General features: G+C 53.3%; 1 protein-coding gene and 1 pseudogene across 2 annotated transcripts in view; both read right to left on the bottom strand.

Annotated features, from left to right (window-relative positions):
* Window positions 1–12,260: 12,260 nt before the first annotated feature.
* On the bottom strand, window positions 12,261–20,299 carry LOC102967134 (annotated as a pseudogene).
* A 4,254-nt stretch (window positions 20,300–24,553) lies between these two features.
* PGBD5 (piggyBac transposable element derived 5) overlaps window positions 24,554–27,967 on the bottom strand; it is a 106,374-nt gene continuing 102,960 nt past the window's right edge. Inside the window, exons 7-8 of one of the 2 annotated variants that reach the window (XM_042960947.1) lie at window positions 26,481–26,600; window positions 24,554–24,897 (exon numbers count right to left, since the gene is read on the bottom strand). In XM_042960947.1, the coding sequence (XP_042816881.1) occupies window positions 24,894–24,897; window positions 26,481–26,600 (124 nt within the window). In that variant the 3' untranslated portion in view covers window positions 24,554–24,893. Of the gene's footprint in view, window positions 26,601–27,967 lie in introns of both variants that reach the window. The other variant, XM_042960946.1, reaches the window with a different exon arrangement.

Here is a 27,967-nt window from a genome sequence, read left to right as displayed (position 1 = left end):
CGGCTGCCAGGAGCAGGTGGGGAAGTGGAGGGTGGGGAGCGGGTTCTTGAGTCCTCGCTTTGTGCAGTGAGCACACTGCTGCCTCCCGGGGACACGCACAGTGTCCTCCCGCTGCTGGGGGTCCCCGAGAGGACCCGTGGCTCCCGCCAAGGCAGGGCCTGGAGCAGAGTCGCCAGGGTGATAAACATTGCTGTCAAAAAAGTCTCTCTCCCTGATGACACTTCCGGGGAAAGAACTGCTCAGGACCGCGGCTGTCACATACCTGACCCGAATTTCATCAGCCACGCCGGTGACAGCTCAGCTTTTCCTCCTTTCTCTTGCCCTGCTGTCCTTTTAGCCCCAGAGGCAGAAGATCCAAATCGCGGAAGATGTCTCCACGTCCAGAAGCCCATTAAAGCAGGGACGGTCTCTGGCACATCCGTGGGCCCCATCGGGGAGGCGAGGGCCGGAGGGAAGGTTCACAGACACAGCCTGCCTCCCGGCGGCCGGGGTCCAGGGCCAGTGATTATGAAGAGAGGTTGCCTGGGTGATGGGATTGAGAGAGTTCAACAGATCCCCCTTCTCCAAACGGTCGCCACCTGTCAATCTGTCACACCACCTGCCGTGTTACCACTAAAATCGTTTGTCCCATGGATGTCAGAGCTTTCCAGAAGAGCAATGGTAGCCTCATGGGCAGCCAGAGGGGCAGACGCCTGCGAGGAAGCCAGGTCCACCGTCCATATAAAGACGGGGCAGCGGGGGTCTCTAGGGACGATGCCGGTGCTCCCCAAGCCTGGCCCAGGGCTCTCTGTGTTGTGTCCACCGTTGCTGTGGATACGAAGAGCCCCCCAGCACCCCCTGCCCCTTCCAGTGAGCTCCTAAGTCCTTTTTTCTTAAGACATTTTGTATTATGGGAAAACAGGTGGATTCTCGCCGCACACCCGGCTGACCTAAACGCCACGCTGGCACCCAGGCTGCTGGGCCGCGGACTGCGGCCCCATCCTCCTCCTCTGTCTGGGGACCTCCTGGTCCTCGTGAGGGAAGGAGACGGATCTGTGGTTCCGAAGGAGGTCCCGCTGCTCCCGGGAACCTTCGCACCGCGAGGCCACGTCCCCACCTGCCTCTTCCCGGTCCTGCCGGCGTCTCCAAAGCGCATACACGTCTGGGCCTTTCCCGGTGCGATGTGTGGGACGACTTGGCAGAAAGGCCGAGCGAGAGGCTGCGGGCGGGGACGCTGTTCACGCAGGAATCCGTGGTGTCCCCTGAGGAAAGCCCGCTCTTTGGAGGGCACGGTGATGGAAGAAGCAGCCCGTGTCGGCTGGCACGGCCGACCTTGCGTGAAGCGATTTGCCTCCCGTGTTGCCGTGAGCAAGTCGGTAAAACCCATTTTCAGGAAAGGCTGGCGCCCTCTATCCCCTGTCCTGCTCGTCACCGTCCAGCGTGACCGCCTGAATAGTGGCCGAGACCGCCGTGTTTGAGGGGATGCAAACGAGGCAGGAACCAGCTGTGCACAGCTGCCCCAGAGAACGGGCTCTGCCCGTCCTCGTCATGATCCCGCTCATGCCGGCCATCCGCCAGACCTCCAGGCCAGGAAGAAAGAAGGGCCTGGAAAGAAAGTTCAGTAAGGGCCCTGAGTGATGGTCATCAGGCAAGCTTGCCCTGTACCTAAGATATAATCGTGCTTAAAAGTATTATGTTCTTTTTATTTTATTTTACATTGTATTTATTTTTTGGTAGAGAGAGACAGAGCACAAGTGGGGGAGGGGCAGAGAGAGACGGAGACCCAGAATACGAAGCGGGCTCCAGTTCAACGCGGGGCTCGAACTCACGAACCGCGTGATCGTGACCTGAGCCGAAGTCGGACGCTTAACGGACTGAGCCACCCAGGCGCCCCAAAAGTATTATGTTCTTTTCTTTTAATGTTTATTTTTGAGAGAGAGAGAGAGAGAGAGATCCCAGACCCTGAAACCTAAGGGAATCTGCCCTGCTGGGTTTCCCAATTGCTTGGGACTGGTGACCCCCTTTCCCTTTCACTGTTGCCCTTTTAGAATGAGAATCTTGTAACTGTTATTCTCTGGCTGCCCACCACTTGTGTTTGGGGAATAGATTAACTTATTTCCTAGTGTCATAGGCCCAGAGAGAGAGAGAGAGAGAGGAATTTTCCCCGGGTTGGACCATATCCAGAGTCTCACCGATACCCCATTTAGATGATGTGATTTGGAACTTTCGATGAGATAAAGATGAGATTTTTTTCAACTTGAGTTGAAGCTGTCGTGGGTTGAGCCTTTCAGGGATGTTGGGATGAGGTGAATATACGTTGCACGTGGGAGAGACGTGAATATCTGGCCGCCAGAGTGTGGAATGGTGGTAGGTTCAATAATGGCCCCCCAAGGGGCGCCTGGGTGGCTCAGTCCGTTAAGCGTCCGACTTCGGCTCAGGTCGTGACCTCGCGGTTTGTGAGTTCGAGCCCCGCGTCGGGCTCTGTGCTGACAGCTCGGAGCCTGGAGCCCGCTTCGGATTCTGTGTCTCCCTCTCTCTCTGACCCTCCCCCACTCACATTCTGTCTCTGTCTGTCTCTCTCTCAAGAATAAATAAACATTAAAAAGAAAAAATGAAAAAAGAAATGGCCGCCCAAAGATATTACGTCCTAATTCCTGGGGCCTAAAAATAAGGAAAAGGCATCTTTGCAGTTGCGATTAACCTAAGGATCTTGATGCGGAGGGATGACCCGAGATTGTCCAAGTGGAGCCTCGATCGAATCACCAGTGTCCTTATGAAAGAGAGACAGAGGGAGCTATACACACGGAACGGAAGTCAATGAGAAAACAGAGGCAGAAACTGGCCACCAGCCAAGGAACGCCAGCAGCCACCAGAAGTTAGAAGAGGGAAGGAAGGGGCGCCTGGGTGGCTCAGCCGGTTGAGCGTCCGACTTCGGCTCAGGTCACGATCTCACGGTTCATGGGTTCGAGCCTCGCGTGGGGCTCGTTGCTGTCAGCACATATCCAGCTTTGGATCCTCTGTCCCCCTCTCTCTGCCCTTCCCCCGCTCACTCTCTCTCTCTCTCTCTCTCTCTCTCAAAAATCAACTTTAAAAAATGCAGTCGAGAGTCCGAGAGTCCGAGAGTCCCGGCTCCGTTGCCACACTTCCCACCACATGGGAGCTGCCTCCTCTCGTAGGCATGTGGCCTCTCACTGTGAGGCCCAGGTCCTGCCTCTGTCCTTAAACGCAGGGTCAGCCTGAGGCACACGGGGTGGGAGAGGCAGGAAAAGGGCTGGAGGTGTTCCCCTGGTGGGAGGGTCCTGCCTTCTACGTCCTTCCACGCTGCCCGCTGCGTCTCCGTCCTAGGCGTGACGTCCCGTCCCGTCCGGGCAGGTGGCACTTGAGGGCCAGGCCTCTTCCTGGCCCGATCACAACTGACCCGCCTGTGTTACAGTCTTCCTTGGTTTCGGTGGCGATAAACTCGGGCTCCGTGCAGGGGCTTCGCCTGAGACAACAGCCGTGATCACGTGGGTTGGCCGTTGGGGCAGTTCTGTTAAAATCTCGTTTTGCTCGTTGCCCCCACGGATCAGAAACACAGAAGTCTGTCTCGAGGCTGGCCTCCGCGCGTGCGCTCGGAAGGGACAAAAGTCAGATGCTCTTGTCTTTCCGGGTTCTTACTCTCTCCAGGAAAACTGGCTCCCTCTGCTCTCCTGCAAGGCCAGGAGCTCCTGCAAGGCTGGGTAGCCACCCACCCTGTGCTTATCGAGAAACTCCTCCATGTCCCGACTGCCCTCAGGTCTCTCCAGGGCTGAAACAAGTGACCTCAAACCCGGTGGCTCAGTCTTATAGTCTGGAGGTCCGAGCCTGGCTTGGGGTCCGCTGGGCTACAACCAAGGTGTCTGCAGGGCTGTGCTCCCTTCTGGAGGCTCTGGGAGAGGATCCCATAGCCACATCTTCCCCAGCTTCTAGAACTTGTTCACGCCTCTCGACGTGCAGCCCCTTCCGCCTTCAACGGCCACAGCACCGCACCTCTTACCCTTCTTCCTCCCCTGAGAACACACTTGGGGAAGGGGCTCACTGATAAAGACCCTGGGGATGACACCGGCCCACTGGGATAATCCAGAATAATCCAGAATAATCCAGCTCGCCGTCTCCAGCTGAGCTGCTTAGCAACCTTTCTTCCGTGTGCCACTTAAGTTCCCGTTTGCCACGTGAGGTGGCATATTCACAGATTCCAGGGAGAGACGCCTTTGAGGGTCACTGTTCTCTCTACTGCTCCTTCTGTTAAGACATCGTGTCTTGGGGACGCTTGCCTAGCTGGCTCAGTCGGTAGAGCATGCAACTCTTGATCTCCAGGTCGTGAGTTCAAGCCCCACACTGGGTGTGGAAGCCTACTTAAGAAAAAAAAAAAAAGACACCGTGTGTTGATGGGCATCACTAAAGAGAAGGTGTCCCCAGGGAAGGGTGACACATTCACCACCCGTGCCCTTTGGCCCACTGGTCATGAGAGGGTTGCTGGCCAGAGAGCTATGGAGATGGGGATCCTGGAAGGAGGCTGGCAGGGGGAAGGGGGGCTTCCGTGGTGTCCATGCAGCTGGAGGAAAGAGACACCGAGAGCCTCTGGGCTTTGAAACGTTGGGAGTCCCTCGGGGGTGATGTTGCAGCAGAGGGAGGTACCCGCTCCAGAAAAACCCCAGAGAAGGAGCAGGTGAAGCTATTCGCAAATGAGCTGTTCTGAGAGAGGGAGTCACCGTGCCAGCTGCGCCCCCACCGCGCTGACTGCCGCTCCCCAGTGTCGGGAGCCCCGGGGGCCTCCTCACCCTCCGGCTGGAAGGTGCCGGCCTTCCCATGGGGACACCGCCTCCGCCCTGCAAGTGTAGACACGTGACCGTGACCATGACTGCTGAGAGAGGCTGCAGGGCTGGCAGGGCCGTGCGGGGAGGAGTGAAGGCAGCGTGCCCCAGAGACCGGGAGACCACCCATCCCCAGGGGCCGAACCCCCAGAAGTTCAGTGCCCCCCCATTCCTGCAGCCTCTGTTCCCTGGAGGCGGGGCCCCGCCCCTGAGCTCTGAACTTCCACAGGGAAGACCAAGCGGCTGATGGCTTTATTTTCCCAATTTGACAAAAAGAAAAGAAAAGAAAAGAAGAGGAAAGGAAGAAAAAAGAAAAGAAAAAAAGAAAGAAAAAAAGAAAATGAAGAAAAGAGAAAAAAGAAAAGAGAAAAGGAAGAAAAAAGAGAAAAAAGAAAACAGAAAGAAAAGAAAAAAGAAAGGAGAAAAGGAAGAAAAAAGAGAAAAAAGAAAACAGAAAGAAAAGAAAAAAGAAAGGAGAAAAGAAAAGAAAGAAAAAAGAAAGAAAAGAAAAAAGAGAAGAAAAAAGAAAAAAAGAAAAGAAAGAAAAGAGAAAAGGAAGAAAAAAGAAAAAAGAAAACAGGAAGAAAAGAAAAAAAGAGAGGAGAAAAAAGAAAAGAAAGAAAAGAAAAAAGAGAAGGAAGAAAAAAGAAAAAAGAAAAGAAAAAAAAGAAAAAAGAAAAGAAGAAAGAAAGAAAGAAAAGAAAGAAAAGAGAAGGAAGAAAAAAGAGAAAAAAGAAAAGAAAAAAAGAAGAAAGAAAAGAAAAAAAAAAAGCTGGGGTTGTTTTCTGCATGAAGCTTCTTCCCCCAAGGAATGTGCCCAGTTCAGCGTGAGTCACCTGTTGGGGTGGACTGTTGTCAGTACCGTGTCTGCAGCGGCACAGAGTGACCTCGGGGCTATGACCGGGTTCTCAGTGTCCACCAGCCCCGTGGCACGTTCTCCGGTGAGCGCGGTTGACCTCCTGGCCTGACCTTGGACCCGTGGCGGCCTCAGAGGGACTCAGCATCTCTGAGGGTCTGTGGGCTTCCGGCTGCTTTACATACTGTCGGGCGGCCCAGGCAGGCCTGCCTGGGGGCCGTGTCCCTCAGACGCCCCAGAGTGAGCCAGCTCCCGTGCCGTTGAGAGTAGCGAGCGCCAGGGTCAGGCCAGCAGGACATCGGGACGGAAGCTTCTCGTTGGGGTGCGAGCTCTGCATGGTGGGAAGGCACTAAACCCCTTCTCTGCAAGTTCTCTGCTAAAAATGGGGTGTCCCCAGTCAATGAGTGAATGGAGCACCCACCTCCCAGAGCTATCACTGTCCACAATCTGTTGACTTCCTTCCAGAACCTTCCCTGGAGCGCTGGTGAGCTGCTTTAAGGCCACAGCAAGGCTCTCCCAGCTTTCCCCCTTCATGGAACTGCTTTCCAGATGGGATACCCCCAGGACAGCCTCCCCACCGTCCTCAGCCTTCCTCTCAGGGAAAACCAGCTTGGCAGGAGAGAGGTTCGTACTCCGAACATTCTTTTCTCTCACCTTCAGCGGCCACTTGAAGAAGCCATAACAACGATCGTGAACTCTAATGCTGCCTTGCGTATTTTCGAAACAGCTTTACCTGGTAAAATCAGATTGTCCCCAGTTGGCTCAAAGTCTCCCGGAAGCCACACTTTACTGATGCGACAGTGATGTGATGTCATGACTGAGAGACTGGGCTTTCGGGGGGCGGGGCTGTGGGAAGTCACACCCTGGCTTTATCACCCACGCGCTGTGAGGTTTGACCGAGTGGCTTAACCTCTCTGTGCTCCCGTTTCTTCATCTGCAGATTAGTGGTAATAAAAGTGCCTGCTTCATAAGGTTAGTGTCAGGGTCGAAGAGAGCTAATGGAGGGGCGCCTGGGTGGGCTCGGTCAGGTAACCGTCCGACTTCAGCTCAGGCCATGAGTTTGAGTCCTGCGTCGGGCCCCCCCCATGCCACCCAGAACTGTCCTGGACACCCCATGCCTCCAGACCCGGAGAGAGCACCGGTGTGAAAGCACCTACATGCCTTTCCACCTTACCCGGTCTCAACTCTCACTCTACAAGTGGTGAAATTAGAGTCCAAAAGCATCCAGGGCTTGGGACCTTGCCCTTCGTCAAGGGCGCACCGTCTCCGAGGGCTGCCAATTTAAGACGCACCAGCAGCTTGCCGTCCAGTGAACGGATTCCCAGCCGCCGGGGCGGCACAACCCGCTGCAGGTTGTTCAAATTATTAGGAGAAGCCCTTTCATATGGAGCCCAGCGCTGGCCCTGATTCTGAGCGGTAGCGGATAAATCCGTTTGTCCTGACAGCGCCTCAAATATTCGACAACTGGGAACTCTTCCAAGGGCCCAGAGTGGCGCTGCAAGTTACGAGGCAAGAAGAAGTGATTTAAGTAAGTGAAGTACTCGGGGCCCCATAGCCAAGTTCACGGAACCCGGAAAACAGAGGCTCTGTTTTTTGACCTGTGGTCCACATGTGGTTGAGAGTCATGTCTCACTCTCTCCTCCAAGATGTATCCCAGGTCACAGGCTGCTCCTGTCTTCCTCAGCTGCTCCAGAACACGCTCCTGCCCTCCGGTGCCGGGCGGCACCCCCCCTCCCCCGCCGCCCCCCAGACTGGCCTCTTCGTGTCTACGATCGCCTTCCCCCAGTGCTGTCTCCACCGAGAGCGAAAGCCACGTTCAAAAAAGAGATCACTCGTGAAACGCCGCTCAACCTCAGTAATCGGGCGGGGAGTTCAAATTGAAGCCACGATGAGGCTCCAAGTGACAGCCACCGGGGCGGCTGTAACGGAAAGGACAGACGTCGGCAAAGATGTAGAAAAACTGGGACGCTCACACGTGGCTGGTGGGAACGTGAGGTGGCGCAGTTGCCTTGGAAAACAGCCTGGCACCTTCTCGATGCTGGCCCCTAGGGTTTCCACGGGACCCCACAATTCCACCCCCAAGGCACCTGCCCGAGACAAAGGGAAATATCTGTCCACCCAAAACCCTGTGAAAGGTACATGGGAAATTGACTACTTTTGCCACTTCTCGTTGTGAGTCTTGAGCTACTTCAAAATAAACAATTATGTCAGTGTTTTGTAAAGTGGATTGATTGGTTTTGAAATAACAGGGGAGGGCCAGAGAGAGAGGGAGACAGAGAATCCCAACGCGGGGCTCACACTCATGAACCATGAGATCGGGAGTAAGACGCGTAACCGACTGAGCCACCCAGGCGCCCCAAAATAAAAAATAATTTAAAAAAAAGACATCAGGGGCGCCTGGGTGGCTCAGTCGGTTAAGCGGCCGACTTTGGCTCAGGTCATGATCTCGCGGTCCGTGGGTTCGAGCCCCGCGTCGGGCTCTGTGCTGACAGCTCAGAGCCTGGAGCCTGTTTCAGATTCTGTGTCTGCCTCTCTCTGACCCTCCCCTGTTCATGCTCTGTCTCTCTCTGTCTCAAAAAAAATAAATAAACGTTAAAAAAAAATTTTTTTTAATTAAAAAAAATAAAATAAGACATCAGATGAGGTTACTTCCACATTGTATTTTTTTTATTATTGTTTTTATCTTAGCGAGATGAGAGGATGATCCAGGGGAGAGGGGCAGAGAGGGAGAGAAAGAGGATCTTAAGCGGGCTCCTCGCTGACGCCGGGCTCGATCCTACGACTCTGGGATCATGACCTGAGCCAAAATCAAGAGTCAGACGCTCCACCGACTGAACCGCCGAGGCGCCCCAGCTTTCGCATTTTAAAAAACAAAACGAAAACACTGCAAAGGCTTCGAAATACTGTTAGTGTTAGTCCCTCCCGCCCGGGGCCCGCTCAGTCTGGGCTTTGTCCCTGTGCCCCCCGCCTTCAGCCCTGCCACTTGCCAGCTCCCCCCAGTCACTCTGGCCCCTCCAGCCCCGTCTTTTTTTTTTTTTTGCCCGTTTTAGCTACAAAGTTGACTTCCACTGCTCTGGTCATTTCCACTGCTTAGAATGTTCTGCCCCCCAATCTGAAGGACCCGCCTCCTCACTGGCAGAGAAGCCTCAAATGTCCCCTCCTCAGAGATGCCTCTTGTGATGGCTCTCATGCCCCTGCCCCTCCTCTCTTCTATTTCCATGACATTTTCTGCAATGTTCTTGTTTCTGTGTGACGTCCACTGTATGTCTCTCTCCCCCGGCACATGAGATCCTTCAGAACAGGGACATCCGATGCCCAGAACAATGTCAAGTCTATCGAAGAGGCGTAAGGAACTCCATGAAGAATGAATGTTTCTCTCTCTCTCTCTTTTTTTTTTTTAAAGTAAGCTCTACCCCTAATGTGGGGCTTGAACCCACAACCCTGAGATCAAGAGTCGCATGCTGTAGTGACTGAGCCAGCCAGGCGCTCTGCTGAATGTTTCCCTTTATGAAGATGCTGGCAGCAACTTTATAAAAAATCCATTTCAATGTTGGCTCCTCTCAAGTGGAGAAAGTGTGTGCCCAGTGGTCCCCGTGGCCGAAGGAGGAACGGCCAGAGCGCAGCCGCGTCCCCGTGGAGAGACACCCCTGCTTAAAAGCTCTCAAAGTCTTGGGGCACCTGGGTGGCTCAGTCGGTTGAGCCTCTGACTTCAGCTCAGGTCGTGATCCCCCAGTTCATGAGTTCGAGCCCCGCGTCGGGCTCTGTGCTGACAGCTCGGAGCCTGGAGCCCGCTTCCGATTCTGAGTCTCCCTCTCTCTCTCTGTCCCCGCCCCAGCTCACACTCTCTCTCTCTCCCTAAAAAGAAATAAAATTTAAAAAGCTCTCCAAGTCTTGCCATTGAGGAAGGCAGGGGGCCCAACTATTCAGACTATATATGCTTTATAATTTTTTTTAATGTTTGTTTATTTTTGAGAGAGAGAGAAAGAGTGCGAGTGGGGGGAGGAGCAGAGACAGAGAGGGAGGCACAGAACCTGAAACAGCGGTCAGCACAGAGCCCGACGCGGGGCTCAAACCCACAAACCGTGAGATCACGACCTGAGCTGAAGTCGGACGCTCAACGGACTGAGCCACCCAGGTGCCTCTATATATGCTTTATAAATCTGAGGAATTCTGTGGACCTTCCTCCCAGAAAAAGAAAAATCGCATATACGTTCACAGAGCAATGATTTCTTTACAGTTGGAGCCTCTACGCCTGCCCTGTAGCAAAACAAACAAACAAAACAAAACAAAGGAAAACGTGTTCCTGCCCTGACTTGTCATCACCACGTCTCAATCAACCTCCTGGACCCTTTCCCAACCACTTCCGGCCCATTCATTGCTGGGCCCTTCCCTGGAATGTGCTCTATTTTCAGGGCTCTGCTCAGCTTCCCCGAAGTCCTAGCTTTCAACTGCTCCAGCTCTCTGGAATGTTCTTTCAGGTTTCCACAGCGCTTTGTGCGGAACTGTCCCCTGGGTCTGCGGTGGCTCACTGTGTCTGCACCCGCCCCCCCCTCGACTGCTGGGGAGGCCGGGACCTGGGTCTCACTGGTCTTTGCAAGCTGGCATCCGGGCAATAGTTAAAACCCGCCTCCTTGATTTATGGAAGATTCTTCTGGAAAGACCGGCTGAGATGAATTAAAATGAATGATAGCAATTAACTAATTCACATTAAACCATTAATGGAAGACGGTTTAGCTATCACCCTCGGAGTGGTGGGGGCTTGGTATCTTACATCGGAGATGCTCAGAAGACCAAAGCAGGCATTTTCTGAGGTATGAGTGATGTGGGAAAGGAGGACTTGCCGAGGCTTCCAGATCACATGGGGCCGGCAGCCCCCACCCCCGGGTCCCTGCCAGCAGGAGCAGAGAAAGGATACTCCGACGCACTCAGTGCCAATCATCAGATCATGGAGAGAGACCCCGAGGGGTCCCTCCATCTCTGCTGCCAGTTCTTGGCAAGATTAACGTGGACCAGGTTCGTCAACGAATTAAAAATAGTTTGGGGCCCCCCGGGTGGATCAGGCGTTTAAACGTCCGACTTTGGCTCAGGTCATGCTCTCACGGTTTGTGGGTTCGAGCCCCGCGTCGGGCTCTGTGCTGACAGCTCGGAGCCTGGAGCCTGCTTCGGATTCTGCGTCACCTTCTCTCTCTCTCTGCCCCTCCCCGGCTCGCACTCTGTCTCTCTCTCTCTCTCTCTCTGTCTCAAAAATAAATAAACATTTTAAAAAAGATAAAAATTAAAATAGAACCACCCTATGACCCAGCAATTGCACTACCCAGTATTTATCCAAAGGATGCAGGAGTGCTGATTCGAAGGGGCACGGGCACCCCAATGTTTATAGCAGCGCTGTCGAGAGTAGCGAAAGTATGGAAAGAGCCCAAATGTCCATCGACGGACGGATAAAGAAGATGTGTATATGTACACAATGGGGTAGGACTTGGCGAGCAACAAGAATGAAATCTTGCCATTTGCAACAGTGTGGATGGAACTTGAGTGTATTACGCTGAGTGAAATAAGTCCGGCAAAGACAAATACCATACGATTTCAGTCATGCAGAATTTAAGAGCCAAAACAGATGAACATAAGGGAAGGGAAGCAAACATAATATAAAACCAGAGAGGGAGACAAACCGTAAGAGACTCTTAAATACAGAAAACAAACTGAAGGCTGCTGGCTGGGTGTCGGGTGGGGGGGATGGGCTAAAGGGGCAAAGGGGCGTGACGGATGGCACTCGTTGGGATGCGCGCTGGGTGTTCTAAGTGATGAGTCACTTCATTCCATTCCTGAGGTCATTATTGTACTATATGTTAGTGAACTCGGATTTCACTTCAACAAAATAGATACTAAAGAAAAAAGAGTAATCCACCAGCTATACAGAAAGATTTACCCAACCTACCCCCCATTCTGGAAAGATTGCCGTTTGTTTATCCTCGTACCGAAGATGTCCAGAAACAGATGTCTTGGCTCCACACCGGGCGCCTGACCTGTGCACAGATGAGACACCTTGCTGATTCATTGACCAAGCCAGGCAGAATCGAACTGCCTGCTTCGTGTCCAGCCGCCATGGGACCAGCTCACGGTTCCGTTTTCCTTCCTGTCTTTCCTTCATTTGCTTTTCTATCGGACGAAACATTTGAATCTGAGAGTAGCGCATAATACCGTGCAGGGAGCTCCGCGTCCCCCTCCGGATTATAAGGAAGTTCTCAGGGGGCGCCTGGGTGGCTCAGTCGGTGGAGCGTCCGACTTCGGCTCAGGTCATGATGTCGCAGTTCGTGGGTTCGAGCCCCGCGTCGGGCTCTGCGCTGACAGCTCGGAGCCTGGAGCCTGCTTCGGATTCTGTGTCTCCCCCTCTCTCTCTCTCTGCCCCTCCCCTGCTCATGCTCTGTCTGTCTCTGTCTCTCAACACTAAATGTTAAAAAAAAACACAAAAAAATTTAAGGCACTTCTCAAAAACGAATGGATTTGCTACAGCCTGGCCCCTGCCCATGCCAGGAAGAGGGACCAGAGTGGGCGAGGCATTGGGGTCTGCCCTCTTGCCACTCGGGAGATCTAGTTCACTCGGAGATCCGGCTCTCCTCCTCCCCCAGCTTCTCAGCCTGAAACCACAAGCCGGTCTCCTTCTCCGCACTCTCCACGGAATTGCCACCGCGGATGATGCTTCTGCCACCTTGGATGCGAAAGGCCCCACGGACGGCCCCAGGCTTGGAGTCCGCAGGGATGGTCTCCCCAAGCGTCACTCGGGCTTCACCGCATCCAGCCGCTCCCAGACCACGACAACCCCAGGCCCTGATGACACGCAGGCCCCCAGGTCGCCACGGAACGGACGGCCCTCCGGGTCAGTGTAGGGTTCCCTGGGAAGGTCCCCAGAAGCCTGGATCCATTTCAGGGCGATGGAGACAGGATCTGTTTCGCTCAAAACGCTTGAGGATCTCTCCCGCCAGCCTGCGCCGGGTCCCCGCAGGCTTGATGGCCGGGAAGGGGCGTTCGCTGCCAGCCACGGTCCCCTCCAGCCGCTCATGCTACACCCCTCTTGGTTCATGACTCTTTTTTTTTTTTTCGATTTTATTTTATTTGTGGTAAGGACACAACAAAAGATCTACCCCCCGAACCGGTTTTTAAAGGTCAACGCAGTACGTTAGGCACCAAGTTATACAGGATATCTCTAGCACGTGTTCATTCTGCGTAACTGAGACTCTATGCTCATTGATTAGTAACTTCCCATTCCGCTCCCCCGGCCCCCGGCGACCGCCAGCCCCCTCTGATTCTGTGAACGTGACCGCCGTATGCACCTTCGACGGGCATGCCTCGTTTTATGACATCTAGCCTTGTTGCGCTTTGCAGATATTGGGTGTTGTTGTTTTTTGGGTTTGTTTGTTTTTTTTTTTTTTCGGGCTGAAGGTTCAAGACTTCCGCGGAGGAAGTCACTGCGCATGTGGAAACAGCAAGAGAGCCGGACTCAGAAGCGGAGCCCGAAGACGGGACTGAAGGGCTGCCTCTCACGATCAGACTTGAACGGATGAGGCGTCGCTTCTTAGGGACGTGAAGATGCTGTGAAGTCTGTTGAAATGACAACAAGGGATTTAGAATATCACATAAGCTTAGTTGAGAAGGCAGCGGCAGGTTTTGAGAGGATCCACTCCGATTTTCCAAGAAGTTCTACTGGGGGTAAAATGCTATCGAACAGCATCGCGGGCCACAGAGGAATCGTCCTCGAACAGAAGAGGCAATCGATGCGACAAACTTCGTTGTTGTCTCAAGAAATGGCCACAGCCACCCGGCCTTCAACAGCCACCACCCTGATCAGTCAGCAGCCAACAACATCGAGGCGGGACCCTCCCCTCGCAAAAAAGATTACGACTCGCCAAAAGCTCAGATGATGACGGCACTTTTAGCAATAAAGTATTTTTAAATTAAGGTCTGTACGTTGTTTTTTTAATGTTTATGTATTTTTGAGAGAGAGGGGGGTGGGGAAAGGGAGACGGCGCGGGGGGGGGGGGGAGCGGGGAGGGGCAGAGAGAGAGACAGAGGGAGACACAGAATCCAAACCAGGCTCCAGGCTCTGAGCTGTCAGCACAGAGCCCGACACGGGGCCGAACACGCAAATCGCGAGATCAGGACCGGAGCCGAAGTCGTACGTTTAACCGACTGAGTCCCCCAGGCGCCCCCCAAAAACAGCTTTCTATCTATCTCTCTATCGTCATCCATCTGCATGTGCAATTATAGCAAGTTTGTTAGGGATTTAATGTCTTATTTGCTAGGCTTTCCTTGGCCAGCGGGGGGACAGGTGGACCAGACAGAGCTGGAGCCCCCGCGGACACGGGTGGCCTGGTGAGGTGAGAAGCAGGACTCATCTGGCTGGGCTGCAGGACTGTCCTCGGACCAGCACCCACCTCCCACCTGTGTACAAGGAACTGGGTGACAGAGAGCAGGTGGCCTGCGACAGTGCTGACTTCCCGTGTGCCCTGGGTTTGTCACTCAGCGGGCTGAGGCCGTGGTGCTGGTAATGAGGACGGCAGTGCCCGGATGTTCACATCCCCAGTGTCGTCACCGGGTCCTTGGGAAGGAAGCCAGGCAGGTGTTCTTACCCCAGAAGCCACAAGAGCAGAGCCTGTCCCTGGAGAGGCTGACCGTGTGACATACCTGGGACCCCCACGGAGCGGGCAAGGCCATGTTGGTGGAACAGGACCAGCAGGGATTCCTTGGGTCTGTCTGGCTCCCTGCTCTGGGGGGAGGAGTGGGGCCTAGGGAGACCCGCACACCTCCCCTGCACCAGGGTCGTCCCCGCCTTTCTGGTCACTTGGACTCTGGGCCTCCTGGGCTCTGAGCACAGCTGGCCCGGGAGGACCTTCCTGCTGTTCCAGGCTGCCCTCTCCCGTGAAGCGCAGGTACTGCGCGGCCGAGCCGCAGGGACTCCAGGGGACCCGCTGCAAACCCTGTGTGGCCCTCTGGCAACCTCCGGGCGCGTCGGAGCCCCGTGTCCAACCCACCAACTCTGCGTTCCCCTTGGCTGTTCGGGACGGCCCCCCAAACGGAAGCAGATAGGGTCCCATTTTCACATCAGAAGCCAGGGCCCTTCGGCCTCCTCCGGGCAGTACTCCGGGGAGGCCCTGGAATCCCAGCCCCTCCAGAGCTGGGCTCCATACACACTGCAGCCCTGTTTTCCTTCCACCTTCCCCCCACCCTCACCCCCGGCGCGGTCCCGGGGGCTGCACACCCCTCTGCGGAGCCGCTCCCCGCCCTCCCCCTGGTTGGGGGAGCCTCTCAGTCCTCTGCCCAGATTTGGCCCCCTGGGGGCATGGCAGGACCTGAGGGGCAGGAAGAAAGATATGGGGCTAATTATTCCCCTGGCCCCACTGCATGATGGGCTTTAGGCTGCTCCCACCCCACCCTTTCCTCTCCCTCCGCGTCTCTCCTCCCCGTCCCTCCCCTAGTCTAGTAACCATTTCCTGTCCTTATCCCTGAGGCCAGGTAACCCCCCCCTCCCCCCTCCTCCCCCCTCACTGCTCCTTGCTTGTCTGTGCTCATGTTCTTGGTTTTCCCGCAGCACTGGAGTCAACTGTCTTTGTCCCGCTGGGCCTCTTGGGGCCTCTCTAACCATAGCCCCTCCTCTCCCCACGACAGCCCTGCACAGCCCTGCAGCCCTGCTCTGCCCCAGGCACCGCTTGCTCTAGACCAGTGGTCCCCCACTTGGCCTGGGGTGGGCCGGGCATCCCCACATGATCCCAGCACAGCAAGCCTGAGCGTAAGCCGCAGTGGGTCCCTGATGCTGCTCGACTGACTTCCTCCCTGGAACTTTCTCTGATCTGAGCCTCTGAACCTAACCTGACCCTCCCTCTGCCTCATACCCCAGCATCCTGCAAAACCTATTTCTTCTTCTTCCACATACCTGACATCTTTTAAAAAGGCTCCTGCGTCCTCTCCCAACTGCTAGAACGTAAGCCCCAGGAGGGCAGAGATTTGTCAGGCGTCTCTACCAGTGCCTGGTGCCTAATCAGCACCCAGTACACATTTGCTGGTTGAATGAATGCCGAATTCAGCAGCAAGGACTTTCCCCGTTCCTGGCCCCATGGCATCATGGTTTATGGTCTTGATGACTTGTGTATTGTCTCTCTCCTTTCTCTGGACCAGTGGAGACTTTGTGTGTCCTATTTATTGTGTATCCACAGTGCCTAGAATAATCCCTGGACCCCAAACTCGGAACATACTTGTTGAACGAAGGCTCTGTACGTTTCACCTTCGTTGAGGCTCATAAGGTGTACTTTGCTGCCCTCTGCTGGACAGACATGGGAAAGGCGTCATCTCAAAGGAGGACAAATTTCGGGAGGGCAGTGGGGGGAGCGCGGGGCGAGGGACGGGCGGCAGACCAAAAATTGGGTCTGGAAGGTGATGGAATCAAGGTCAGACCAGGTTGTTAAATATTCCTCTTTTTCTCATTCTAACACTGTTGACATCAGACAAAGCCGCCTCCATTTCATTCTTCCAGAACTCCAATCGTGGGCAACAATCCTTCTGGATTTTTAAATATTCCATCCCGTTATCTCCATGAATATACTTGCAGGTCATGGGTGTCGACTGGGGGGTTTATTACTCATGGTCTCTAGACTTTTTCCCCGGTTGGATGGTGAATGTGACCAAAAAGTGACTGCTACCACAAGGTGTCCAAGGTCAGGTGGCTAAGGGCGGGGGCAACCGGGTGAGGGAGTCTTGATGACAAGTCTTACCCCATGTTTTTCTAGTTCCTGGGACTTGGGAGAGGGTGGGGAGGGGGACAGGGAGGCTGAGTCGGCCACTGTCCCCTAATCAGGGTGTGCCTGGTGCAGAGCGTCCGTGTTCAATCAACTTTGACTCCTTCAGGAGCAGGTTTCTCCCTCCAGATTGAATATTTCTTCTCTAAGCGTAAGTTTTAACATGGACGGATCTCACGTTCTCTTGCCCTGTGGCGTCAGGGTGATTAAACCGGCGCACAGTTGTTGGGCTTGTACCTATTAGTCCAAGACTCTCCCCATGGCAAATCCCAGAGCCTTCGGCCCAAGATGAACCAGTGTCACCCAGTTTTACTCCATGAAACAAGCACGATTCGTTTTGTGAAGTCATATTCACACCTGACATCTCTCTGGCCCGTATAGATCTCCTGTAATAAATCCTATAAAAATATGCTACCCCAGTGACAGAACACGGTTCAGCCAATGTATCCCCATTTGTGGGTGAGAAAATATAGTCATTGTTTCTTAATTTAAAAGAAAAGCTAATATAGTTTGAGGGTGGGGAGGGGCAGAGGGAGAGAGAGAGACAATTCTAAGCAGGCACTGCACTATCAGCACGGAGCCCGATATGGAGCTCGAACCCACGAACCATGAGATCACGACCTGAGCTGAAATCAAGAGTCAGATGCTTGGGGCACCTGGGTGGCTCAGTCGGTCAAGTGTCTTGACTTTGGCTCAGGTCATGAGCCAAAGGTCTCACATTTCATGCGTCTGAGCCCTGCCTTGGGCTCTGTGCTGACAGCTTGGAGCCTGCTTGGGATTCTCTCTCTCGCTCTCTCTGCCCCTCCCTCTCCCCCCCCCCCTCAAAATGAATAAACTTAAAAAGAAAAAAGAATCAGATGCTTAACCAACGGAACCACCCAGGTACCCCATTCCTTGATTATTTTTTTAACATACTATTATTATTCTGGTCACGAGGTATTTGTGTGTGTGTGTGTGTGTGTGTGTGTGTGTGTGTGTCTCCCACTGTTTGGCAACCCATGACGGAAGAGAGCGTTCTTGTTCGCCCCCAGTAGCTAGTAGATTAGAAGAGTTCAATAAAAGTTTCTTCAATGAATGGCTTTTATTCCGCTTTCCTTCAGCTTTCCTCTCTCTCAAACCAGAAAGCAGCTGTTAGCTTTTCTGAGTAGTCCCATGAGCCCCAAGAGACGGCAGGGAAGGCTGGGACCCTAGTATCAGTAAAATAAATTTTGTCATCCATTCCCGGCTATAAAGGGTCTTCTGTCTCCTTGTTGAAGTCTTTTTTTTTTTTTTAAATGTTTATTTATTCTTGAGAGAGACAGAATGTGAGTGGGGGAGGGGAAGAGAGAGAGGGAAACACAGAATCTGAAGCAGGCTTCAGGCTCCGAGCGGTCAGCACAGAGCCCGACACGGGGCTCGAACTCATGAGCCGTGACATCATGACCTGAGCTGAAGTCGGATACTCAACTACTGAGCCACCCAGGCGCCCCACCTTGTTGGATGTCTTCTTTCTGGGGTGTCTTGCCCTCATGTCTTTGGTACAGAGGGTCACGTCCCCCCCACCCCTACTTGAGAGGAGGTAAGAGTCCCTGTGGGGCAGTGAGACTTGAAAACCAGGATACGAGAGAACAGAAAGGAAGAACCCAGATAGAGCAGGAATATCCCACAATGTCCCCTGTGCTCAGAGAGGACAATCAGGGAACGACTTCAGGGCTCACCAAAGTTATGTGAGGAAAAGGGAGGAGGGAAGGAAGGGGCAGGGAGAGGGGAGAAGGGGAGGGTAGAAGAGGGTGGAGAAAATGGAGAGGGGAAGAGAGAGGAGTCAGAGGCAGAGAGATGTAGAAAGGAAAAATGGAGGGAGGGATACAAAGATGGTGGAGGTTAGAAAATAATCACATCAGGGGTCAACAAGACATCATGAAGTAAAGACAAATTCATCACTTACAAAAACGTTTGGCGAGCAGGGCGCCTGGGTGGCAGGCAGTTAAGCGTCTGACTTTGGCTCAGGTCATGATCTCAAGGTTTGAGTTTGAGCCCCTCACTGGGCTCTCTGCCGTCGGCACGAACCTGCTTCAGATCCTCTGTCCCCCCTTCTCTCTGCCCCTCTCCCGCTCCCGCTCTCTCTCCCTCTCTCTCAAAAATTAAGACGTTGCCAAGTGCGTGCGGTGAGGATGTTTTAATTCGGATTTTAAGTTCACAAGCACACGCTTCTCCAAATCTTTCCATTCTTCTGTGATGTGTCAAAAGAAGACTGGAAACTGGGATCTGACATTTCGTCCCTCATAAATATTTTCTGTGTTCACGACGAGCCCCATCTTGTGGCCTTGTAGGATATCGCCACCAAAGCCAAAGTCACGGCCCCTGTGTTTTGTTGCTGCCCCCACGCCTACCACCTCCCATTTTCCCTCATTCACAAGGACCTAACTTCTGAGAAACTTCACCCCCGTTTCATGCGTCCAATTCTAGAACCTTCTGGAAAGGGGGAGGAGAATGACAGGCTGTGGTGATGGCAGCAGCTGACAAGTGGCAGGCTGCACAATCCGGCCTCTGATGGGTAGAGACCCTTTGTTCCCACTTGCCCCCCCACCCCCAACATGAACAATGGGAGGGGAGCCTGAGGAGGCCCCCACGGGAACCCCTCTGACTTTCCCCAGGATTAGCAGCAGAGTTGAGAAGGCTCAGATGTCCAGACATGCCTGCGGCCCCCGGGGCCCCCTTATCTGCCAACACTCTTTTCCTTTGGGAGCGTCCCTAGGGTGGGCTCACCAGGCTTTGCCCAACCTCTTCTACTAGTCTGGCAACAGATCCCATGATGCTTTTCACGAATTTCCTTCATCATACCCTCCCTCCCCCAGAAGAAACCACCAGAGAGAAGCAAATGCAATGTATTTAAAAAGTTTTTTTTTTTTTGAATGTTTTTATTTATTTTCGAGACAGAGACAGAGCATGAGCAGGGGAGGGGCGGAGAGGGAGGCGCAGAATCTGAAGCAGGCTCCAGGCTCCGAGCTGTCAGCACAGAGCCCGACGCGGGGCTCGAACTTACGGACTGTGAGATCATGACCTGAGCCGAAGTCGGACGCTCCACCCACTGAGCCACCCAGGCGCCCCGCAAATGCAATATATTTGATTGTATTTCAAAGTTGCTGACTGTAGACAAACTGAAGAAAAATCACATGAGAAGTCTGAATTACACTGTATATATATATATATATATATATATGCACATGTATGTATGTATATGCCATACTTCACATTTTAGAACTCAGAAATTAGCTCATGGCATACAAAATTTGTAAAAATGTATTGCAAGCATGTCTTAGGGTGAAATCAAAGTCTTGACAAAAGGGTAGGCTTTATCTTCACAAAAGGGATGGGGACGTAGTTGTGTGATGTCCCCTGAGGGCTACATATGTGCAGTTCACGAGATTACAAATTTCCTCCTAAAGATTCTTTTTTTAAAACTTTAATGTTTATTATTTGAGAGACGGAGCATGAGTGGGGGAAGGGCAGAGAGAGAGGGAGACCCAGAATCCGAAGCAGGCTCCAGGCTCTGAGCTGTTAGCAAAAGAGCAGGACACGGGGCTCGAACCCACAGACCGCGAGATTATGACCTGAGCCGAAGTCTGCTGCTTAGCTGACGGAGCCACCCAGGCCGCCCCCTCCTAAAGATTCTTAACTGAAAACTGTAAGGAAAAGCAAAATAATGGAATGGTGCAAAGGCATTTTCAAATAAAACGGCAATCTTCCCAGATTCTTTGGCAGGGATTTCCCTGTTGCTGATGGCTGGTGCCCTTGAACTTGGGGTCAGTGGGGACCCCCCACCTGAGGAAGAGGAAGAAGGTGAGCGGCTGGGAGCTGGCTGCCGGCATCCTCTGGAGAGAGGCAGTCGTCTTTGTAATTTTGTTCCTTCTTCATCCCAAATCACCTCTCCCCAGGAGCCCAGGAGTCAGGGCTTCGATTCATGGCTATTTTCCACTCCTCCTCAGTTAAGATGACAGCTGCCAGCAGGGGTGTCCCGCTCCAGCCCACAGCCCGGAGTTAAGGCCACCTCCTGCCCACAGGATGCCCTCCGGGACCTTCCTGTGTTGAGAGCTGCCCCTGGCTGGAGACATCCGGGAACTGACAGAGCGTTCCCTGCTTTCTGGGGTGTCCTGTCCCAATGTTGGGCAGCTGTACGCATTGGAAATTGCTTTCCCCACTGAGCGGAAGCCTGGTGACGTGCACCACATGGAGAAGGGGACTAGGCAGTCCAGAGACAAATGTCACGTTCCCTCCTGAGTCAGTGCTTCACCAACCAAGCTAATCGCCCTGTTTTCCCAACCGCCCCTCTTACCATTTGGTTTCTATGTGGACCCACTGTCCTAACAGCCTCCGGGACCCCCTCACTGGTCAAAGTCTCTTCTTGTAGGATGGTGGGCAGGACTAGACTCACGGCTTGACGGGGACAGGAACTAAAACAGCATTTGTCCCACTTTGGACACTGTACTTCTATTGATAAGCACTGATAAGCATTGATGAGGGGACACACTTTAAAAAGCCACAATAGACTACGTATGGCATTAATGACTCCAACATGCCTCACTAATAATAATAATAAAAAAAAATCCCACAATCCCACCACTCCAGATCTTAAATTTCTACCTAAAAAATGAATACAACTGTTCTGTTCTTTCTAATCTATTGAAATAATAGAAACCACATCTCCTTCTTCCTTCTTTTGTTCACTCCTTCTATATTCTATCGCGGGGAGGCAGCTCTCAAGTATGAAACTAGATGCTTTTTTTTTTTTTTTTTTTTGGTATCAATTTAACTAAAAAAACCCAAGCAGTTCAACTCATTTCTCCCAACCCCCTTCCCCTACCTCTGGCAACTACCAATCTGTTCTCTACGAGCTTAGTTTTCTATATACTGTATATGTATATTTTTCTGGATTCCACATGTAGGAGAGATCGTACAATATCTGCTTTTCTCTGACTCAGTTCACTTAGCATTAATTTCCTCGAGGTCCATCCGTGTTGTCACGAATGGAAGGGTTTCATCCTTCTTAAACGTTAAATAATGTAATATTCCATTGCCTATACATATATATGTATAGGCAATGGAATATTATTTATATGTATACATGTATATATGTATGTATGTATATATATTTATGTGTATATATACGTATATATATACACACATATATATGTATATATACACACACACATATATATGTACACACACACACACACACACACGCCACATCTTTATCCATTCATTCACTGATGGACACTTAGGTTGTTTCTACGTCTTGGCTATCATAAATAATGCTGCAATGAACATGAGGCTGCACATACCTTTTCAAATTAGCGTTTTCATTTTCTTTGGATAAATACCCGGAAGCAGAATTGCCACGGGCGCCTGGGTGGCTCAGTCGGTTAAGCGTCCAACTTCGACTCGGGTCGTGATCTCGCGGTTTGGGAGTTCAAGCCCCGCGTCGGGCTCTGTGCTGAGAGCCCAGAGCTCGGAGCCTGGAGCCTGCTTCGGATTCTGTGTCTCCCTCTCTCTCTCTGCCCCTCCCCCACTCACACTCTCTCTCTCTCTCTCTTTCAAAAATAAACATTAAAAAGGAATTAAATTTAAAAAAAGATTGCTAGATCATCCGGTAATTTTTTTTTTTTTTCCTTAAGTAATCTCTAGGCCCAAGGCGGGGCTTGAACTCATGACCCTGAGATCAAGAGTCACATGCTCTATTGATTGAACCAGCCAGGCACACCTGGTAGTATTATGTTTAATTTTTTGAGGAACAGACGCATTTTTAAAAAGACGGCCAGGGCTAGTGAAAAAGCTAATTAAAGTAGCTAAAATCTCATCTTCCCAGTGAATGTTTTTTTCTAGCGCTGCTTTTGCTAAAGTTGTGGCTCTTTCCTAGTGGAGGAGTGTGGGACATTAGAAGTTAACTGGGGGCAAGCAAACCCTCACACCAGCTGTCAGGTTGAAGAGGTCAGTACCCCATTTCCTTGGAGGAAATTAGAACCAAGTATAAGCCACAGGGGGAATGGAAGGAATAAAACTTTTGTAGCTGCAGATTGGTACTTAGGAGATGAGAAACTTTCTTTTCGCTTGGCTAGGACTTCTCGTAGGACCCCTTTTTGACTAGCTGCTCCCGTGTGGTGCAGCACGTTCCAGAAACACTGAGGTCGAGTTGGCTCTCAGGGCCAGTGCTTTCCAGAGAAGCTTACGCATAATTGGCTGCATGGCAAATAGGCAATTTTGGGTCAGATATGGTCTGGCTTCAGCCTCTTCAGAGGATGCGATTCTGTCTTTTCTAGAATCTGCCACACCAGGTGCATCTGGTGCCCGCCGGGGTCAAGTGCCCCACATTTCAGAGGGGGCATGGGTGGGTCTGCCTGCCTCCCTCACTGCCTGGTGCTGAGGCTGGGTTCCCTGAGGAACCCAGAACCCAGGACAACGGCGGTGCACGGTCACACACGATGAGCCAGAGCCTTCCAGGCTCCTGGCGACTGCGAACTTCTTCTCTGGCACAGCTGTAGAGTTCATTCGATTCTGGTGGCCGGGCCTTGTCTAATGGAGTCAATAAACTGAATGTCCTTGTCCAGAATGATCCAGACACCAAAGTTTTCCTATGTAACTCATTTGAGGTTTTTTTTTTTTTTAATTTATTTTGAGAGACCAACAGAGACTAAGTGGGGGCGGGCCAGAAGGAGAGAGAGAGAGAGAGAGAGAATCCCAAACAGGCTATGTGCTGTCAGTGTGGAGCCCAACATGGGGCTTGAACTCACAAACCGTGAGATCATGACCCGAGGCAAAACCAGGAGTCGGATGCTTAACCGACTGAGCCACCCCAATAACCCACTTGAGTTCTGAAATATGACCTTAGTATTATAATGTTCCATTGACTACAGTCAGACCTTGTTCAAACTTGAGGCTTTTTAGGAAGCAGAGTGTGGGGACAAGAGACAATGTGAATGAAACAGAGAAACCGGGAAGGAAGGCAGCAAATACAAACAGAAACTCACCCACGTTCCGTTCCCTGAAGGATTACCTTACCCGATTCTAACTATAGCCACAGCCCTGGGACTGCGGCCCAAACCACGTGAAGCTCAGTGCATTTGGCCTAACAGAGCTTTGCTCTGGAGAAGCTTCTAGGTATTTGTTGTTTTATTCTCCGTAAGGGTCGGGATGCTCCTTGTTCTGATTTTCTTTTTCAGACTCTGTAGCAAAGACATCCCACAGCGGTGGCTGGCCTTGGGATGCCACCTGCTGTCCTCCCCCCCCCCCCCCCGTGGTGAGAAACACTTATTGGGCCCTCCCCAGACCCCAGCAGTGGCCAGCTACTAACTGAGCCAATCCAGGGGCAACCAGTCTCTCCAACCCTTGGAAATACTGGAGCCAGGTGGATTTGAACTGGAGCAATTCTCCAAGGCTCTCAGACTCACATCTGCAGGACGGGGTCCTACAGGCTTTCCTAATCAGTACTCTAGGTCCCTCTGTCCTCCTTCTGGAAGAACAGAAACTCGTCCCGGCGTTGCAGGGGCTCCAAGAGACCCCCGGCGGAACTGCCGTCTGCTTCAAGCACGTATCTGAAAACAGGTGGTTACCGTTTAAAAACCAGAGCGCTAAACTGGTGTAGGTCCCCTCTGATTACTCGGTAACGCAAAGCCACCCACCGGCCTGTTGCAAGAGCGTCTCTCTGGGTTAATGCGGACGACCACGGAAACTGGCAGAAGGGAGGAGGAATCCCCCATCTGGAAGGCAGGTGGGAGTTTTCTTCAATGGCACAGGCACCCAAGATACAGCTTGACTCACAGGACCAGGGTATCGATATCTATTTCTCTAAGTCAAGACTTTACTGAATTTCTTTTTTAAACTGCTCAGGGGCGTAGGACGCTAAAAACAGTTTAAGATCATGCACACTAGCTCACACACCAAGAAGTCTTAAAAGAGTAGCCCGTGGTTTTGTCCCTGATCTTTTATTTTTTTTTAGTAAGCATACGCGACACCCAGCGCGGGGCTCGAACTCACGACCCCACGATCAAGAGCCGCGTGCTCTACCCACGCAGCCAGCCGGGCGCTCCTTGTCCCTGACCATTGAAACAAACTCGCATATTCGCAAAGGATCAGCATCTAAATAGACTTTTATTTTTTCTTTTACTTATTTGGACAGAAAAGAAACTTCATCAGCTTTCATTAGAGTCTCCCTAAGTGTTGGAAACACATTAAACTCAGAAATAGTGGACCTTGTAGAAAAGCATCACAAATTAAAAATATATTTCTCCATGTGGTAAAAGTGCTTTCAATCCAATTAAAGGACACGGCGAAGGTGTTTGGAAACACAATTTAAAATTTGGCCTACAATCCGTGGCGTCGGATTCAAACCACAGGGCGGGGGGATCATCACGAACGCAGGCTGCAGGAATGGCGTGGAGTTCAGGAGCATGCGGCCAGCAACACGTTTAATTAACTGAGTGTGAACAAAGAAAAACGTCCCAAAGCCTGAGTAGAATAGATTTTGCATTTGTTAAAAAAAAAAAAAAAAAAAAATGAGGGGGCTACGTAAACCAGGCTGCAGGGGGATCGTGTAACTCCAGGAATCGCTCGTTTCTTGTCTGCGGGGGACAGTCAGACCAGGGGACCTCTCTCCCGGAGGCACGCGGACCTGGGCGCAGGAGCCCCAGATGCCAGCGGCCTTGGCATGTACTTCTCGCGGTCCTACGGGGAGATCTCCCCCAACAAAGCTGGTCACCCGGTCACCTTCCCGGGTCTGCCCGTGCCAGCCGCGGGGCTCTGGGGCAATGGGGTCAGAGGGCACACCCAGCCAGGTGACCACACACGGGGCGCGAGAATTGGCCAGTGTCACCCCCAGACGTGTTGGCGTGCGTTGCAGCAACGCCCCGTGTTTTCCCAAACAAGTGATTCTGCCAACGATCAGGTCTACGGCAACGCTTAAGGCCCACAGGGCCCCCCGTGCCCCTTGATGGAGTGGAAGCACGTCCGTTCTGGGAGCAAGCTGCCCTTTCCGGTCCTGGCACAGTCACAGGGCCCAGAATACCGAACTGTGACCACGCAAACAGCCACGGCTGGGGCGAAGGGAGGGGGCGGAAAAGAAGGGGGACATTTTCCTTTTACAGAAGATCTTAAGCAACGGTAAGAAAATAACCTGAAGATATATTGAAAAATAAAAAACAGCATCACACGTCACTGCGATTCCGTTGGCATTTTCCCTCTCTCCCCCGTCCACCAGCCAGGGAGATGAAATGAGTTAGGAACGCCTCATCCTTGACTCAGAACGGGCAATCGCTGCCCCATTTCATCCCTGCGTGTCAATGGCACCCAGTTTGCGTTCCTTGTTCCAGGAGGCCCGTTCCAAGCCGCCTGCGTGAGGCAGGTGCGGGGCGACGCTCGGGTCTCCTGTCCACACCGGCACGGCCTTAGCGGTGCACAGCCCCACCTCTGCTTGCCTTGGTCACCATCGGGACACGGCAGGAAACTGAACCTCGTCACAAACGTCTTTACGTCTTTACAGAGCAGGCATTTCTAGCAGGACGTGCTACGGCTCATCCCATCCCTGGCGCCTCCGGCGGCAACAGCCTTCCCAGGGCCCCTGTACCGAGCTGAGCTCCACGGGTGTCACGAGGAGGCAGCGCCCTGCTGGGCCAATGCCACGGACAGCGCGCCCGCCGGCACGTGGAGTCTGGGTGCGGCGCCCGCCCCGGCACCGGGTGGGTGGCCGCTTCTGGAGGGAGGACATGCTCTTCTTCGAATGGGAACCGGGATGGGCAGCCGTCCTCTGACCAGGCCCACCCTGGTCCCCGTGGAAGCCGTGGGCACCCCTCCGGGCTGGGGCCACCCCCGGGAAGGGGGGTGGGGGGGGCACCCGCAGGGCTCTGGCTGGGCAGGTCAGAATGGCCCGCTCCCTCCCTCCTCCGGCCTCCCGGACCTGGTCCTCACTTAGGCCTGGCCGCCTGGCATCAGTGGGCTGGGGAGGCTTCCTCCAGACCCAGCAGCTCCCTCACCAGTCTCTCGCCGAACTGCGCCCGGCTGTACCTCTTCACGTGGTAGGCGTCTGACATCTTGTACAGGATGTAGGCGTTATTGATCGCGATGCTGATGGCGAACCAGAACACCTGTTGCCAGGTCTTGTTTGGTTTATGAGAAATGAAATACCTGCGGGGGCGGAGGAGTAAGAAAGGCTCAGCCGGATGGTTCGTGGGCGCCCGGGTCAGGGGAGATGTTCCCCCAAAAGGCCCCATCACGGTCAGGGCCGCCGCAGGGGGGCCGCGGGGGTAGGAACCGGGCCGGGGGGTCAGCTCTCACTGCAGCTTAGTCACGGTCAGCTTCACTTAAGACAAAGAAGATGAAGACAATTCCTAGCAGAGGATTAGGTGCGGCGGGAGGAAGCCACCAGAAGAGATGCCGAACCCGGGAGCCTGGCCTCCGATGGCTCAGAAGCTCCAAGGGAAGAGGGCCTGGGGGGCTTCCCTCTTTGCTAAGGGACCCTCTCGGCTGCCGCGTCCCGTGCATCCTGAACTGCTTCCGTTCCCCAAGGTCAAGTACACCCTCAGCGGCAGGCCCCTGCGATGCGTCCCCTTCCTCCCGAGGGCACGTCTCCTGGCCACCCCCACCTTCCCTTCGGATCCAGGACAGATGTCACGTCAGGGAGGCCTCTGCCCCGAGACGGAGGATGGTGTCCCTCCAGGGCCAAGAGCCGGCTTACGACTCAGGCCCACGCCGTGTCCTCCCATCTGCACGTTTGTCTCTGCCCCAGCCCCCCAGACGTGCCTGAGGGTCAGCATCCCCGCCACGGCCGGCGCAGAGCGGACCCAACGCGTCTGCGATACAAATGCAGATTTCTCTGTAATAACCTCACGGACTCAGCAGGTGCTGAGCAGAGCACGCGGTAAACATTTGTTCAATGACTCCCGGTGGCGTGGGGCTGCCTTTCGAACCTGGGCTGAGTTTTCCAGGGGGAACCGGGTCCTCGGTTTTCTCTGCCACGGAGAAGCCCAGCACGTTACCCTCCAAGTGGGCGGAGTAAGCGCCCACCTGCCTTTTGCGGGTTCCTCCAGCCTCATTCTAGGCTGGGAGGCTCAACCCTACCAATTTCAGAGTCCCGCTCAGGTTCACCAGCCATCACTCCCGAGCTCCTGTCACCGCGCCGTGGGTGACGCATCCCGTCTATGCTACGCGTGTGCTTCAGACGAGGCCACCCCCGGAGCAGGTGCCCAGAGGTGAAACAGCTCAGTAACCTGGGCTGGAGAACATAGGGCCCAGCGTGTGGACACCGGGGGCTGATGCTGCGTGGTCCGTGGGTGCCGGGGTGGGGGAGGAGAGCGGTCTGGGCAGAGGACAGAGGGAGCAGGCTCTGCGCTGAGTGCTGAGAGATGGCAAGCCCCGGGTGAGCGGAGGGAAGGGCGTCCAGGGGCAAGGGTGACAGGGAAGGAGGCAGGGCGCCCAGAAGTGAGGGGGCTGTGCGGGTGAGCCTGGAAGACCAGGACGGGGCTCGGGATTTTGTCTCACAGGGGCTACATCTG

The sequence above is a fragment of the Panthera tigris genome, chromosome D2 (assembly GCF_018350195.1).
Source record: "Panthera tigris isolate Pti1 chromosome D2, P.tigris_Pti1_mat1.1, whole genome shotgun sequence".
Taxonomy (NCBI): Eukaryota; Metazoa; Chordata; class Mammalia; order Carnivora; family Felidae; genus Panthera; species Panthera tigris.
This window is presented reverse-complemented; position numbering and strand designations above follow the sequence as displayed.